This window comes from Salmo salar, chromosome ssa11 (genome assembly GCF_905237065.1).
Source record: "Salmo salar chromosome ssa11, Ssal_v3.1, whole genome shotgun sequence".
NCBI lineage: Eukaryota > Metazoa > Chordata > Actinopteri > Salmoniformes > Salmonidae > Salmo > Salmo salar.
This window is the reverse complement of record NC_059452.1, coordinates 19,210,098-19,227,500: the sequence shown is the minus strand read 5'-3', so window position 1 is coordinate 19,227,500 and position 17,403 is coordinate 19,210,098. Positions and strand designations below refer to the sequence as shown.

Genomic DNA, 17,403 nt, shown 5'->3' with positions numbered 1-17,403 from the left:
GTCTCGCCTGTCTGTGAGAGATAAGACAGTGGAAATACTTGGGATGGGATGGAGGACAGGAAAGCAGGGGGAGAGAGAGCGAGGACTGGACAGAGACAGTGCCGAAGGAAAGAGAGGTGTAACCTTTTGTTTGTGACTGGGGTGTGTGCCGAGCCCTCCCTCCCTCCCTCCCTCTCTCTCTCTCTTTCTCCATCTCTCCTTCTCTGTGTTTTAGAGGGACGTCTGGCTCCCGCTAGCTGCTCCCTGCAGGCCCTGATTAATGCTAATTTATGCAGCCTCCGCTGGCACAAAGCAGGGCTGGGGGGGGCCCTCTCCCCTGATTACCAGCAGAGGGGGGGGGTGACGTGGACAGATACCTCATTTCATTTAATACATTGGAGCATGCGGTGGCGGGGTGCGCCAGAGAAGGAGGGAGATAATCAAGAGCCCTGGCCCTTATAAATGTGCGCTGAGATGACACAGAAGAGATTGGATTTGGAAACGAGGAGCAAAGAAGAGCAAAGCCAAGCGGAACACGATTGATTGATTCCATTCAAGTGATCACACCCGCTGATAAGGAATGAGTTATTTTTATTTTTTTAAGTAGGAAAGAAAATCTGAGTTTTTTTCAAATTTAATACAGTGATTGCGAATTAAGTGTTTTCTTAGCTCGGCCTATCCCTTATTCAGTGATATTCTCTGTTTTTACAGACACACGTAACTAAATATGCATCATAAATTCCTGTTTCATATAGCAGAATCTGCTTTAAAAAAAACTACAAACAGCAGCAATATGGCTGCCAACACGTCCAAGCATTCCAAAGTCAATTCCATAGATAAAAACGGCTTCTGTAAGTATTTTGGGCCCAGACTTCCCAGCGGCTCCAGTTCAGTAATGCAGCTCTGTGAAGTAAAGTGATACTTGTAAACCCCCCTGGTTCCCTGAAGACTCGCTCTGGCCATCCCTGAGCTGGTGCTGGTGCACCTCACGAGGTGCTAGTGCACCTCTCTCTCTGCTGAAGGTTGAAATGCCGTCCACGCTGTGACGAATGGCAGGAAATCGGGAGGCGGCCATGACAGGCAGATTATGAGATCCCTCTGTCTACATGACTTAGCCTCTTAATCGTTAAACATGATTAAAGCAAACAAACGCAGCATTATTAGATTAGTCAGAAGGACATGGAGTCTTTGGCACTGATTATCTTTTCCTTTTTAATGAAATGCTGCTCCGAATTAACATTGCTTTGGCTAATTTGATTTAGCACTGCCCCAAGAATTGCCAGACAGCTCTGATTCAACTGCAGACTGTTTGAGATCCTTGTCAGGAGCTTAAGACCAAACAGCAATGCAAGACCAACATTTCCAGCATTTTACAAAGTTCAAGAGGCTGATTGAGTTACAGGCGCTGTATTCTAAATGACAGAAGGCTTTGGATGAGCTAGCCAGAGATAGTAGAATAGAGAAACTAGAGGGGGGGTAGAGGAAGTAGAGATGGGATAGAGAAACTAGAGATGGGATAGAGAAACTAGAGATGGGGTGGAGGAAGTAGAGATGGGATAGAGAAACTAGAGATGGGGTGGAGAATGTAGAGATGGGGTGGAGAAAGTAGAGATGGGGTGGATAAAGTAGAGATGGGGTGTAGGAAGTAGAGATGGGATAGAGAAACTAGAGATGGGGTGGAGAAAGTAGAGATGGGGTGGAGGAAGTAGAGGTGGGATAGAGAAACTAGAGATGGGATAGAGAAACTAGAGATGGGATAGAGAAACTAGAGATGGGGTGGAGGAAGTAGAGATGGGATAGAGAAACTAGAGATGGGGTGGAGGAAGTAGAGATGGGATAGAGAAACTAGAGATGGGGTGGAGGAAGTAGAGATGGGATAGAGAAACTAGAGATGGGATAGAGAAACTAGAGATGGGGTGGAGGAATTAGAGATGGGATAGAGAAACTAGAGATGGGGTGGGGGAATTAGAGATGGGATAGAGAAACTAGAGGTGGGGTGGAGAAACTAGAGATGGGATAGAGGAACTAGAGATGGGGTGAAGGAACTAGAGATGGGATAGAGAAACTAGAGATGGGATAGAGAAACTAGAGATGGGGTGGAGGAAGTAGAGATGGGATAGAGAAACTAGAGATGGGATAGAGGAACTAGAGATGGGGTGGAAGAACTAGAGATGGGATAGAGGAACTAGAGATGGGATAGAGAAACTAGAGATGGGGTGGAGGAACTAGAGATGGGGTGGAGAAACTAGAGATGGGATAGAGAAACTAGAGATGGGGTGGAGGAATTAGAGATGGGATAGAGAAACTAGAGATGGGGTGGGGGAATTAGAGATGGGATAGAGAAACTAGAGGTGGGGTGGAGAAACTAGAGATGGGATAGAGGAACTAGAGATGGGATAGAGAAACTAGAGATGGGATAGAGAAACTAGAGATGGGGTGGAGGAAGTAGAGATGGGATAGAGAAACTAGAGATGGGATAGAGGAACTAGAGATGGGGTGGAAGAAGTAGAGATGGGATAGAGAAACTAGAGATGGGGTGGAAGAACTAGAGATGGGATAGAGGAACTAGAGATGGGATAGAGGAACTAGAGATGGGGTGGAAGAACTAGAGATGGGGTGGAGGAAGTAGAGATGGGATAGAGAAACTAGAGATGGGGTGGAGGAACTAGAGATGGGGTGGAGGAAGTAGAGATGGGATAGAGAAACTAGAGATGGGGTGGAGGAAGTAGAGATGGGATAGAGGAACTAGAGATGGGGTGGAGGAACTAGAGATGGGGTGGAGGAAGTAGAGATGGGATAGAGGAACTAGAGATGGGGTGGAGGAACTAGAGATGGGGTGGAGGAAGTAGAGATGGGATAGAGAAACTAGAGATGGGGTGGAGGAACTAGAGATGGGGTGGAGGAAGTAGAGATGGGATAGAGAAACTAGAGATGGGGTGGAGGAAGTAGAGATGGGATAGAGAAACTAGAGATGGGATAGAGAAACTAGAGATGGGGTGGAGGAACTAGAGATGGGGTGGAGGAAGTAGAGATGGGATAGAGAAACTAGAGATGGGGTGGAGGAACTAGAGATGGGATAGAGAAACTAGAGATGGGGTGGAGGAAGTAGAGATGGGATAGAGAAACTAGAGATGGGGTGGAGGAACTAGAGATGGGATAGAGAAACTAGAGATGGGGTGGAGGAACTAGAGATGGGGTGGAGGAAGTAGAGATGGGATAGAGAAACTAGAGATGGGGTGGAGGAACTAGAGATGGGATAGAGAAACTAGAGATGGGATAGAGAAACTAGAGATGGGGTGGAGGAAGTAGAGATGGGATAGAGAAACTAGAGATGGGGTGGAGGAAGTAGAGATGGGGTGGAGGAACTAGAGATGGGATAGAGAAACTAGAGATGGGATAGAGGAACTAGAGATGGGATAGAGAAACTAGAGATGGGGTGGAGGAACTAGAGATGGGATAGAGAAACTAGAGATGGGATAGAGGAACTAGAGATGGGATAGAGAAACTAGAGATGGGGTGGAGGAACTAGAGATGGGATAGAGAAACTAGAGATGGGATAGAGGAACTAGAGATGGGGTGGAAGAAGTAGAGATGGGATAAATTTAGTTGAGTGTTAGTGTACCTGTGGCAGGAAGGATAAAGAAACTGAAACAGCAGGGAATCAGCTCAGCAAATCCAATGTATGTAATTTGGTTGTGTTTTTGTGTTTATGTTGTTGTGTATATGCGTGTGTGTGCATAATGCTAATCTGCAGTCCAGCAGAAGAGGAGCTCTGAGGTCCTGCTGGTGTGTAATTGGCAGCGGGTGCTGCATTGTTGTTCAGAATAATCCTGTCAGCATAATCCTCCTTTGTGGGGTTCATTAATTGCATTTAACATTGCATGCAATCTAGCTGATTCAGGGCCTGCCTTTGAGCCAGCCTCAGCCCCTCTCCCCACATAAAGCCTCTGTCACTTCAAAGGCTAAAGGGACTGGCCTAAGCGTGTTTTCAGATTTTTAAATTTACAGTGCTTTTTATCTGTGAGTTTTACAGCAGTATGGCCACATTGTGTCTGTGCTAAAATGAATTGAACAGGCAGGCAGCCTCTCGGTCGGAGCAGCTGCTGCAGACATTTGTGTCTGAGGAGGGATGTAGTGTTTTAATGGCCTGGTACACACACATGTGGCAGATCATTTTCTATTCTACTCCGCTCACAAAAGAGGAAGTAAAAACACTTTTTACAGAAACCCTTCCCCGGCTCTTGCATTCTATTTGGATAAATCGTGTTTCTACTCGGGTTCCTGCTCCTCCAGTATATTCCTCTGTATTGTGGAGAGAGAACCGCTCAGGCAGCCGAGTCTAGCCCAGCGTGGGATAGAAACACTGTTCTCTCACGCAGCCCTGCTTCTGAGTTACCCTCCTGTTCACTACAGCCTTTTTTATTTTCCTGAATGAAACTTTAAGAAATCCATTTATGGCGGCCTTCGCAGCCTTGGCTGTCAGACACACGGCCGCTTAAAACCAGAGGTCAGCCCCAGACTTGTTTAATAGCTACTCAGAGCACCTAAGCGAGTGTGTGTCTGCCCCGACTCGCAATAAATACTCATTGGATGGGCCCAGGTTTACCTTTCCCCTCCGGGCCCTTTTAAAGGGACACCTCTTACTTTCTGGCCCATCTTCTTCCTCCCCTCTCCCTCCCCAGTGAGCCTCTACCCAGGTCGGATGGAATAGTTGGGGTGGTGGACTGTGAAGCTGTTGCACTTGTTTGGGTAACGTGAAGTCTTGGGGAAGACTATAAGAGCTACCTCTTTCTGTTGGGGTCTGCTGTTGGTTAGTATTGGTCAGTATTGGGTTGGGGACCCGGGTTGGTCCGTCCAGGGCTTAGTTTGTCTGTGCATCCTGTATGGAGGAGCATCAGCATCTCTCCTCTCTGTGGACATGACATCTGCTGGAGACCGAGATGGTGCCCAGCTCACATTCCCATGAATACATTCATAAATGTACTATTGTCCTGCATGTATTACTGCCCAAGTGGAGAATGATGAGCAGTACTGTGGACTCCTCACCCAGGCCACCCCCAGAGAGAAAGGAAGGGAGAATAAGAAGGGAGACTGGGAGAGATCGAGAGAAAGATTGAGAAGGAGTGAGGGTAGTGAGAGAGACAGATAGAGGGAGAGGCGGAGAGAGGTCGTCAGAGAGTGACGCAGAGGAATGAGATGTATAGAGACAGGGAGAGGGCAGTTGGTGAGACAGAGAGGAGTGCGGTGAGACAGAGAGGACTGAGATAGATAGAGACAGAGGCGGGGTGATAAAGAGCTCTCCCCTCCACCTGTGAGCTGAGGCAGTAAAGGGCCTCTCTCAGGCAGAGCAGCCCCATCACTCTCTGCCAGACGAGGGGCTTGTTCTGTGTAGAGTGCCACCAGGGACCGCTGGGCTGCGCCTATAAACTTAATGAAGTTTGACTGAACTCATCAGCTTCTGAGAGCTAGAATCCCAGAGACTAGGAAACCAGATGCAGGGGGCACCTGAAATTTTCGAATGAAGAGGCTCACTTGGAGGTCATTACTGTGGTACAGGAAGTATCTATGGATGGGGGGGTGGACAGGGGCGGCCCATCTGCTTTGCCCCCCACACCCCACCCATGATGACCCTGATGGCACACACACATCTGGGGCGGCAGGTAGCCTAGCGGTTAAGAGCATTGGGCCAGTAAACGAAAGGTCGCTGGTTCGAATCCCCAAGCCGACTAGGTGATCTGTCTATGTGCCCTTGAGCAAGGCACGTAACCCTTAAACCCCCGTAAAACAACACGTTTCACTGCACCTATCCGGTGTATGTGACAATAAAACATATCTTTTTTACACACTTGCGATCCAGCTCTTCCCAAATGAGACAGAGATGCTGTTGTTGTCCCTTGCAGGAGGAGAACCTGAAAAATACATTTTAACTAGCCTATGGCCTTTTGTTTATTAGATTTCCTCATTTCCTGCGTCCTCTCTCCTGCGTCCTCTCTCCTGCGTCCTCTCTCCTGCGTCCTCTCTCCTGCGTCCTCTCTCCTCCGTCCTCTCGACTCTTTTTGAAAAAGGTCAAAGGTAATCGAGGCGAGTCGCTGAGGAAAGTGAACGTGGATTGAAATGCGTTTGTGTGAAATGAGATGGTCCTTCTCCACTCATGCCTCAATAGGCAAATGACGTTTACAGGGGTGGATAAATGTGTAAAGTGATCAAAACAAGTTGAGTTAGTTGTGCAATACATTTTATAAGTAAAACAATAAGTAGCATATTGTTTTTAAAGCTGATTCAAAGGGAGGGGGTGTGGCAGATGACAAAACATTCTGAGGTAGGATACACGGGTATCCTCGATGAAAGGTGTCTATCGAGGAGGGGAGGACATTTCCGTTTGCCTACTAACGAAATTACACACTCCTCGACCACTTATCGGTTTCAGGGTCACGGAGGAGAGAGGACGTTGGACGATTTTTTGCCAAAACGAGAATTTATAGCTGAGAATATATGTCTTTTGGCAAATAAACTATCCGTTTTCATGTTTTTACATGTATTACCCTACTGTTGTCTAGACTGTGTTTATCAGCCTCCACTGTGTTCTGTGTAGCGTATGTCACACAGACATACATGTGAGATTATTGATATGAGTATTTGTCTGGTTTGTTCCTGTGTGTCTGTTTCTCATCTATGCTTTAATTCAGTTCTTTGAGGCATATCCGTCTCTCTCTTTTTTCTTCTCTTTCCCCCGTCTCTGCCTGGTGGCAGGAGGGAACTTGCCATGCATTTCACGTCCAACTCAGAGTGTGTTGCTATGGTGGTTGCTAGGGATTTAGCCTAGAGTGACGTGAAAAGTCTGAATATTAAAGGTGTCCTTCTGATGCAGTGCTGTTTGAAGCTGTGAGGAATGAGCAATCACCTCTGAGAGACTTTTTTGTCTCTCTCTTTGGAATATCAGGATGATTTTCAAACACACACCAAAGGATGGTCTGCAGAAAAAGATGCCACAGGAAGAAAAAGATAAACAACAGAATGATTGGTTGTTCATTAATTTCCACATGTCTATGCATCTCTAACATCACGCTGCTCATACTAAACAGTGTGTACCATCTCATCTGTGTGAAAGCAGCCAGTTGTGTATAAATGACCAAGGACAGCAGATTCTCCACATTCTTGTAAAATAGCAGAGGTCCTAATGTGCTTTCCTCACATCTCTAATGCACTGAGTCTCTGAAGGCGACGGCCCGTGATTGTGTGCTTGCTGGGAGAATGTCCTTGGTAGTTGGAGGTTAGGATATAATTGAGGATGTAGAAGTGGAGGCTGAGAACCGGGTGGGGTGGGTGGTGGGGTGGGTGGTGGGGGTGCATTGTAAACAGGGTTAAAGGCTCTCAGCATTAGCTAACTGGGCTCCACACTGTAGACGCTAATGTGGTGGCAAACGTCTCCGGCATGGAGAGCAGATCAAGTGTCCCCATCCCCGCCAGCTTTCATGAACTCAACTTAACTTTCTGTCTTCACAATGAAGGAATGCTCATAAAATACATGTTTCCCGGTTACTCATGGTCTGACTAGAAGATGGGTTTTCCAGCACCAGGCAGTACTCTCCGTCTCTGTTTAACTGTCGTCCTTCTCAGCCATCAACTGGCTGTCCAAACCACACTGTCTGTCTGTCTGTCTGTCTGTCTGTCTGTCTGTCTGTCTGTCTGTCTGTCTGTCTGTCTGTCTGTCTGTCTGTCTGTCTGTCTGTCTGTCTGTCTGTCTGTCTGTCTGTCTGTCTGTCATGTACTACTGAGTGTCTGTCAGTCCTGATATGGTAGGACTGGTGTTATTATTACGCAATAAGGCCCGAGGGAGTGTGGTATATGGCCAGTATATCACAGCTAAGGGATGTTCTTATGCACGGCGCAACGCGGAGTGCCTGGATACAGCCCTTAGCCGTGGTATACTGGCCATATAACACACCCCCTCGTGCCTTATTGCTATTATAAACTGGTTACCAATGTAATTAGAGCAGTAAAAATAATTTGTTGTCATACCCGTGGTATACGTCTGATATATACCCAATTTATAATGAGAATTAGATATCACACTCTGAAGTCACAACAACCATATTCTGTTAATTATTTTCCAGGGGAGTACTACTGACCCGACAGGGTCCAGTCCAGTCCCACATCTTACAGAACAGAGGAGCAGAGAACTGCTGAAGACTGAGGTAGTCACACCCATGTAGCAATAATCACCCAATAAAGTCCCAGTGTCCCCCATACATGACCAAAATGCAATGTACACCATGAAGTAATCTAGTCTTTCCATTGTACTGATGTTGTCCAATAACCTGTTGATTGGAAACCAGACCCTTAACTATTGATGATTTACTAGTAATGTTATCGTAGTGCGTGCCATGGTGTCTCTGGGATTGTGTGTATTTGAGTATGTGTCTCTGTGGTTGTGTGTGTGTTTGAGTATGTGTCTCTGTGGTTGTGTGTGTGTTTGAGTATGTGTCTCTGTGGTTGTGTGTGTGTTTGAGAATGTGTCTCTGTGGTTGTGTGTGTGTAGCTGTGTGTGACTGCATGGGGTCCAGGCTTATTTAGCAGGCAGATCAATAGCAGGCTAAATGGTAATGACCGGTCCCCAACTCAGAGCTCAAGGCCTGGGGAGAGAAGGACCTGCTCTACCCTGTCCGTCGCCCTCCACCTTCCTCCATCCCACCCTCCCCTCCCAGTCTGCAGCCACAGCAGCCGTCACACAACCTCAGGCAGCCTAGTTAGCCCTGGATAAAAAGAGCTAGAACCCACGATCAATAGTGTTAGTCTTGTCTGCCTAATTGCTCATTGGTTGACATTGGTGCCAGGCTATATGTAAGTGCATGTTCTCTGAGTGATCGTCTGGCTTTGCCTCTCTCTATCCCACCTCACGCCTAGTGTTGGGTTCACACTCTGCCCCTCTCTCCTCTCCTCGCCTCTGTTCACCCACGTTCGGGATGGGAAAACCTGACCCGTTGGGCTGGCTGCATCCCAGTTATCACGTCGGGACGCAACCATCCAGAGGCTCCGGCGAGATGTGCTGCTCTCCAGCCAGGCCCGCGACTCCCAGTCTGCTCAGGTAAATATCCAGCTAGGATTAATGACCAGCACCAAGATTAGCCAGTCATTTGCAGCGCCAGCTATTCCAATCAGCGCCAGGAAATCAGATGGGCTCGTTTTGGCATTCTGAGCAGTTTGTTATGTGATCCTACGCAGACGTATATGGCCAGGAAGCCGGCTGTGGAGAGGGCACTATTGATTGGACTCATTGTGAATTACGTGAATAGATAAATGCGTGAGAGTGCATATATATAACGGTATTACTCATTCAGGTCCAAATGGAAAATATGAAAGATTTCTGCTTGAATAAGTATGAAATATGTCTCTATCAGCACTGTCTAACTAGGGCATCCGCAGCGTTGGTTATTTGACATGATAATTAGGAAAGCGTGTTTCTCTTTCCCTCTGATGTGATGATAGTGCTCCTCTGTCTGGGATTTAAATGTGCTATTGATCAGTGTGAGGCTCAGGAGCTGAAATCATAACAGTGCTACAGCCCAGCGCACTTGCATACATTTCTACCTTTTGTTTTTACTTCTTGTTAAAACAAATATTTAAACTTCACCCCCCCCCCCAAAAAATATACTGTTATCTGTTATCTGTACCGCTTAACATACGAAGCGCATTTTGTGTTCCTACTCTCTGTTTTTCTCCAGTTGTAGTGTGCTAATGTCATGATTTAAATGAAGTATTGATCAGTTTAGGAGGGGAGAATAGAGAGAGGGAGCGATTGTGAGAGAAAGAAAGCAAGAGCAGGGTTATCGGCGTGGATCGCACACAGAAAGAGAGAGCTAAAGGGATGAGCCAGGTTTTTGGTGGGATTCTGTGGAAACGATTCCTATATCAGTGCTACTTTCTAATTGAGGAATAAGCAGCAGTCACCTCATCAGGCTTTCCAAGAGGGAGATAGGTGGAGGCAGCCATGATGCTTTTCAACAGAGAAAGAAGGGGAGAAACGCCCGCGCGGGTCCTGTTCTGGGCGGATTTGTGGATTATCTCTCAGCCTCTATGCAGATGTTTGATTAATGGGTCGTCCTGGGACTCGTCTGGGACTCCATCTTGTCTGTTTTCCTTTCCTCCTCCTCTTGCTGCTGTTGTGATGAGCTACCACCATCACCATCACACATACAGAAACAGGACTATGTCTCTGTCTCTGACCAACTGGACCAGTACCTGCATGGGTCTTTCCTTTCCCTCCTTCTCTCTCTCTTTCTATCCCACTCTCCCTACTTTCCCTCCTCCCTCCCTTCTCCCTCTCTCTCTCTCTAATATGATTTAGCAGGTGACTGTGTTGTGTTAATTAGAGGTAGTTTATTAGAGTTAGTGCTGTGTTGGCGTGCTGGGCCAGCCCACTGGCCAGCCTTCTGCTGGTGTCAGACTGGGATCAGAGGTATCCCTCACTGGTCCAGTAGTTTGTTTGGTTACATGTTGATGGTAAAAACACTAGACATTCTTAGAAAAAAGGGTTCCAAAAAGGTTCTTCGGCTGTCCCCATAGGAGAACCCTTTTTTGGTTTCAGGTAGAACCCTCTGTGGAAAGGGTTCTTCATGGAACCCAAAAGGGTTCTACCTGGAACCAAAAAAGTTATTTAAAGGGTTCTCCTTTGGGGACAGCCGAGGGAAGCCTTTTAGGTTCTAGGAATCCTGTCCAGTGATTATTACAATGATTTCAAATGTTGTTTTTAGTTGTTCTGCTGTTATAAGTTGTTTTACATTCTATAATGAATTCTACTGTTGCTCGTATTATAATGATTATATCCTTTTTCTTCATTTAATGACACTTCAGCAGTTGGTTGTCAATGCATTAACTGCGTATGAGTAACATTGTGGTATTCATATGTAAACATACATGTAGTCTGTTATCGTGTGTGTTGACACTCACTGACGCAGACCTCCGCTTCTAGGAGATACCGTTGAAATTGAACAGGTATTTGATTAGTTAAGATTGGACATTCAGATTAGTTCCATGGTAATTATTCTTTATTGACCCATCATTGACCCGTTGTTATTGTTCAGAATAAGAACTGGACAATCTCTCACCATCAGTACTCGTTTTGGGTTTGAACAATGCATAAATGGCAACCATTTCAATACGGTAGGTTGTATTCGTCAGATAGATTTTTTTGCTCTTATTTAATTCATCCAGGCGCTTTCTTACTCATCAGAGGCAGGCGGTTTGAGGCGGATCTCAGGGCTGGTGTTGGGAGAGCAGTCCTGGGATTCAGGGTGTCTGGACCTGGGCAGCTGCTGGTTCTGATCTGGGATCCACAATGTAGCCCTGTCTCAGATAGACAGGCAGGCAGAGCCAAGAGGAAAGGAGAGGCTCTTTGTACTGGATTGATTTTCTCCTCTGCCGCCCTGCCTTCTTTTGTGGTTCGATAGCTGGATGTCCATGGGCAGAGGATCTCTCAGCTGCAGACGGAGCTACAGGAGAGCCAACTGGAGCTCCAGAGGGGACACAGCCGAAGAGAGCAGCAGCAGAGGGACCTGCAGACCCAGACACAGCAGGCAGAGGAGCTCCACACTCAGGTAGCGAACTCACTGCTAGGCCCAGGCCTCTCAGGCCTTCTCTCCCTGTTAGCTCTTGTTCAGTGATGATGCTTTGTGTCTACAGTTCTTTGAATGTGTGTGTTGGGTGTCCGTTCACTAGTGCACTGTCAAGAACCAACAAATTATTGACCCCAGAAATATAATCCAAATGTGTTTGAAAAATGTAGACTAACTCATCATGCATTGCGTGTCCACTTTTTTGTGTCTTTATCATTTAAATGTGTTTTCTATAGAAAGCATCATAAGCATCTGTTGCCGAATGTAAAGTAGCCTGGTATTCATATTGATGGGTTGTAATTAGCTAAACTGTGAAAGTGCGTCATCTTATAGAGGAGTGTATCTGTTGACCATAAAATAACTCATCCTTTAGAAACTTGAAGATGTCTCACTTTCTAGCAAAACTATATAGTCAGGGTGTTACGGCTCTCGTTGGTGGTAGGAGAGTAGACCAAAGCGCAGCGTGGTAAGTGTTCATAATTTATTATATATAACGAAACACTTTAACAAAGAAACAAAACGAAAGCCAACAGTTCTGTCAGGTCACTGATAACAAAACAGAAAACAACTACCCCCAAACACCGGTGGGAAAAGGCTACCTAAGTATGGTTCCCAATCAGAGACAACGATAGACAGCTGCCTCTGATTGGAAACCATTACCTGGCCAAAACATAGAAATATAATGACATGGATCATCGCCGGAGGCTCTGAACTGCCGACCGCCGCTGAAGACTCTGGACTGCAGGCCGCCGCTGAAGACTATGGAATGCAGGCCGCCGCTGAAGACTCTGGACTGCAGGCCGCCGCTGAAGACTCTGGACTGCAGGCCGCCGCTGAAGACTCTGGGCTGCAGGCCGCCGCTGAAGACTCTGGGCTGCAGGCCGTCGCTGAAGACTCTGGGCTGCAGGCCGTCGCTGAAGACTCTGGGCTGCAGGCCGCCGCTGAAGACTCTGGGCTGCAGGCCGTCGCTGAAGACTCTGGGCTGCAAGCCGTCGCTGAAGACTCTGGGCTGCAGGCCGTCGCTGAAGACTCTGGGCTGCAGGCCGTCGCTGAAGACTCTGGGCTGCAGGCCGTCGCTGAAGACTCTCGCTGAAGACTCCGGGCTGCAGACCGTCGCTGAAGACTCCGGACTGCTGACCGTCGCTGGAGACTCCGGACTGCAGACCGTACCTGGAGGCTCCAGACTGGGGACCGTCGCTGGATGCTCCGGACTGGGGGACATCTCAGGAGGTTCCAGACTGTAGGCCGTCTCAGGATGTTCCGGACTGTAGACCGTTTCAGGAGGCTCCGTGCCATGGATCATCACTACAGGTTCCACGCCATGGATCATCACTGGAGGCTTCTTGCCATGGATCATCACTGGAGGCTCCGTGTCATGGATCATCACTGGAGGCTTCATGCCATGGATTCTCACAGGAGGCTCCGGGCCATGGATTATCATTGGAGGCTTCGTGCCATGGATCATCCCTACAGGCTCCGGGCCATGGATCATCACTGGAGGCTTTGTGCCATGGATCATCCCTACAGGCTTCGGGCCATGGATCATCACTGGAGGCTTTGTGCCATGAATTATCACTGGAGGCTCCGGACCATGGATCATCACCGGAGGCTTCGTGCCATGGATCATCACTGGAAGCTTCGGACCATAGATCATCACTGGAGGCTTCTTACGTGGAGCCTGAACAGGTCTCACCAGGCTGGGGAGACGCACTAGAGACTGGGTGCGCAGAGCAGGCACAGGGTATACTGGGCCGTGGAGGCGCACTGGAGGTCTGGAGCTTAGGGCTGGCACAACCCGTCCTGGCTGTATGCTTACTTTAGCCCGGCAAGTGCGGGGCGCGGGCACAGGACGAACTGAGCTGTGCAGGCGCACTGGCGACACAGTGCGTCGAACAGGCGCAGGATATACTGGGCCGTGGAGGCGCACTGGAGGTCTGGAGCGTATGGCTGGCACAACCCGTCCTGGCTGGATGTTTACTTTAGCCCGGCAAGGGCGGAGCACTGGCACAGGACGAACTGGTTTGTGCTGGTGTGGTACCGTGCATAGAGCTGGCGCAGGATAACCTGGGCCGAAGAGACGCACTGGAGACCAGGAACACTGAGCCGGCACAATTCTTCCTGGCTGAATGCTAACTCTAGCACGGCAACTGCGGGAAGCTTGCACCGAGCGCACCGGGCTGTAGCTGCGCACTGGCGACAGTGCGCATCCCCGCATAACACGGTGCTTGCTTGGTCACTCGCTCCCCACGGTAAGCACGGGGAGTTGGCTCAGGTTTCAACCCCGACTTCGCCAATCTCCCCGTGTGCCCCCCGATGCCTCTCTGGCTTCCGTCGTTGGGCTAGCTCCTCGTAATGTCGCCGTTCCGCTTGCGCCGTCTCCACCTGCTTCCATGGCAGGGTCTTATCCCCTGCCATTACCTCCTCCCAGGTCCAGGACGTTCTCCATTCTCTCTTCTCCCGAGCCCAGGATCCCTGCTCCTCCTGGGCACGCTGCTTGGTCCGTTTTTAGTGGGTAGTTCTGTTAGAAGAATGGAACCAAAGCGCAGCTTGGTAAGTGTTCATAATTTATTATATATAACGAAACACTTTAACAAAGAAACAAAACGAAAGCCAACAGTTCTGTCAGGTCACTGATAACAAAACAGAAAACAACTATCCCCAAACACAGGTGGGGAAAGGCTGCCTAAGTATGGTTCCCAATCAGAGACAACGATAGACAGCTGCCTCTGATTGGAAACCATACCAGGCCAAAACATAGAAATATAATGACATAGAATGCCCACCCCACACCCTGACCTAACAAAATAGAGAAATAAACCGTCTCTCTCAGGTCAGGGCGTGACACAGGGTACATATGCCTAGGTTAGATCTGCCCAATGATCCAATAGCAGCATAATGGGCGATAATCCTCCATGTTGATGGGGAGGCACAACATCCTGTCCTATGGACCAAAGTGCCATAGCGGGACAGCCCTGTATTGGTTCCATTAGTACAGTTGTGCTATCTGATGCTGGGTCGTGGCCTGGGAACATGTGCTGAGCAGCTGGCCCTGTCTGTGTCTGTGTCTGCCTCTGGCCCAGACCACCTCTCTCCTCTCTGCAGTCTAACTGGCAGGCCAGGAAACATGAGTCAGAGCAGGATGACTATGTTGTTTACTACAGAGAACTGGGGGGGATGAGGAGCCTGTCTGTCAGACTGACAGACAGACAGACAGACAGACAGACAGACACACACAGACAGACAGACAGGTAGATAGTCAGACATGCACACAATAAGGCAGACCAGACAGACATGTAGAAAAATAGACATACATAAATATACAGTAGTTAGATACTTTTTTTCTCTATATTTTTTACCACTTTTTCGCCCCAATTTTGTGATATCCAATTGGTAGTTACAGTCTTGTCCCATCGCTGCAACTCCCGTTCAGACTCGGGAGAGATGAAGGTCGAGAGCCGTGCGTCCCCTGAAACACAACCCAACCAAGCCGCACTGCTTCTTGACACACTGCTTGCTTAACCCGGAAGCCAGCCGCATCAATGTGTCGGAGGGAACACTGTACACCTGGCGACCGTGTCAGCGTGTATTGCGCACGGAAGGAACCAGGATCTCTAGTGGCACAGCTAGCACTGCGATGCAGTGCCTTAGACCACTGCACCACTCGGGAGGCCTGAGTAGTTAGATACTTAAACAGTTATACATTCCGGTAAACACAGGTCAGTGTTGTGATGCTCAGCTGAAGGAGATCTCTAGCTGTTGCTGGCCTCCCCTCCTGGAGAAAACTGCAAACCAATCAGATTCAGAGCCAATGCTGGCTGTCAGCGCCTGTGTCACCTGTCGCTAGGTCTCTAGGCAGACTCTCTGCCTTGAGCTGGAGGGATCCACAGCAGCGATCTGCTCTACATGCCTGATGGGAGATCTCATTCACACTTGTCACTCTATCAATGACTGCACCTTTCCCTGAGCACTCTGCCTTTATCTCCCCCTTCTGTCTTTATAGAATGAAAGGAATGAGTCAGTTTATTTTTCTTCATAGCATAACTGTAGCCTCCTGTAACTGTACAGTCATGACTAGATCTGATGTTTACATCAGATATGTCCAATTAATGGATGCTGTGTATTGATATATTAAGATCCAAGTGCTCCGGACACCAATTGGGCATAATGCTAAAGTTACTACCAGCCTATTTCCTCCATGTGCTATCAGTGTCCATTAATCTATCCTAACTCCCTGTGTGTTTCATTCCAGCCCCTCCATGACTCAGATAGTCATTATCACCGCTGTGTCACCCACCTTTAATTTAAAGGCCATTTTCTACTCTCCATAATGACGTGTCACTGTCCTTTCTCCCTAGATTGAGTAGATTTGAATGCGGTGACTCTGGTCCCTGTCCATATTAGTCATACAAGCTTCTGCCTAACCTGAAAAAAGTTCACTCATAGGCGGCGCTCAAGTTTTTAAGTTTGGGGAAACACAATTTGACCATAAAAATGCAAACAGATCAATATAAACAACGTTTTCTGATCCATATAATAGGCCTATGAGAAGGGGAGACGTCCATCTAAACTGGGGGAGGGAATAACAAACTTTCAAGTGGCACTGAGCCAGCAATGATAAAGAGTGAATATGCAGACTCACCATGGGGATATGGTCGATGCTCTCCGCTGGTGCCAATGAGATAGGCTACTGTTCGCTCAATGACAATTTGGATAACTAAAAGACAGATTAGAGTGTTTTCATTGTCTTCTCTCTATGGCAATAGCCATTTGCTTTCCAAAATATGTTTTCCCACAATTGTATTTTGAAATATTGCGATATGCCTGGCTGGGCTTCTCTACTTTTCAGTGACAGTCTCAACTCAACAGTCATCTATTTGGAATTTAATGCTCGTTGCCCAAATTGCGGGCACTTCCGACTGTATGCAATGCGATTTAAAGAATGGAATGATCCCCTGTGGCCAAATTGCGCTTTCTCGTGTAGTAGCCTATTTATTTCTGTAAAGACAGGAGTAGCCTAATTAGGCTATATAATGACACTACCAATTTACTTTCGCAGTGTATGAGTTCACTCTTGCAGTTTCCACAGAAGCTTTGGTAACAGCAGTGTTACTGTAAGAAATAATGAAATGCTGCATTGAATAGTGTGGATATATATTTACCGTATTCCAGTGTTTGTTCAGAGACAAGTAGACCTCGTTTAGGCTGCAGTACTGTAGTATTCCTCCCTCTCTGACATCCTGTCTCTTTTGTCCCCCTAGCTGGCTGAGGTCAAAGGGCGTCTTGTGCAGGTGGAGGGAGAAAATGAGGCACTCATGGGATATAAGCTGGAGCAGGGAGCTGAGGTCAGACTGGGTGCCTGTCGTGGTTCACAGTGACTGGAGTCCACCACTATTGCAATACACACACTAGCGGAAACACTTTCATAACCCAAAGTCCATCATCAGCAACAATACACGCTGATTCACACCCGGATTCATATTGTCCTCCGTAACAAAAATCTCTCCACAGTCTTGGAGACTTCCATATACTAAGTCCATCTCTGTTGACAATGGAGACCTTGATGCTCACATTCACAGTACTGTATACTCTGGAGTCTCTGCCTGTTATAATGTCTCTGTAAGATGTTGTTTATTACCATTGAGAGTCTGCTCATATCCATGCCTACATAATGTGAGTGTGCAAATGTGTGTGTGTGTACATGCGGTTGTGTGCATGCTTGTATGCAAGTTTGTGTCTTTCCATGGTCTCTTCCTCTCAGAGACCCACTCCTTCTCCATTAACCTGGGCAGACAGACAGACAGACAGCGATTCC

At 47.7% G+C, this 17,403-nt stretch overlaps 1 protein-coding gene across 5 annotated transcripts in view; it reads left to right on the top strand.

Annotated features, from left to right (window-relative positions):
• The window catches only part of pmfbp1 (polyamine modulated factor 1 binding protein 1), a 202,490-nt gene that overhangs the window by 109,363 nt on the left and 75,724 nt on the right, over positions 1-17,403 (top strand). For all 5 annotated transcript variants that reach the window (XM_045689148.1, XM_045689147.1, XM_045689149.1 and 2 more), the window contains exons 8-11: positions 8,094-8,174; positions 8,981-9,064; positions 11,427-11,573; positions 16,850-16,933. In XM_045689148.1, the coding sequence (XP_045545104.1) occupies positions 8,094-8,174; positions 8,981-9,064; positions 11,427-11,573; positions 16,850-16,933 (396 nt within the window). The remainder of the gene's footprint in view (positions 1-8,093; positions 8,175-8,980; positions 9,065-11,426; positions 11,574-16,849; positions 16,934-17,403) is intronic.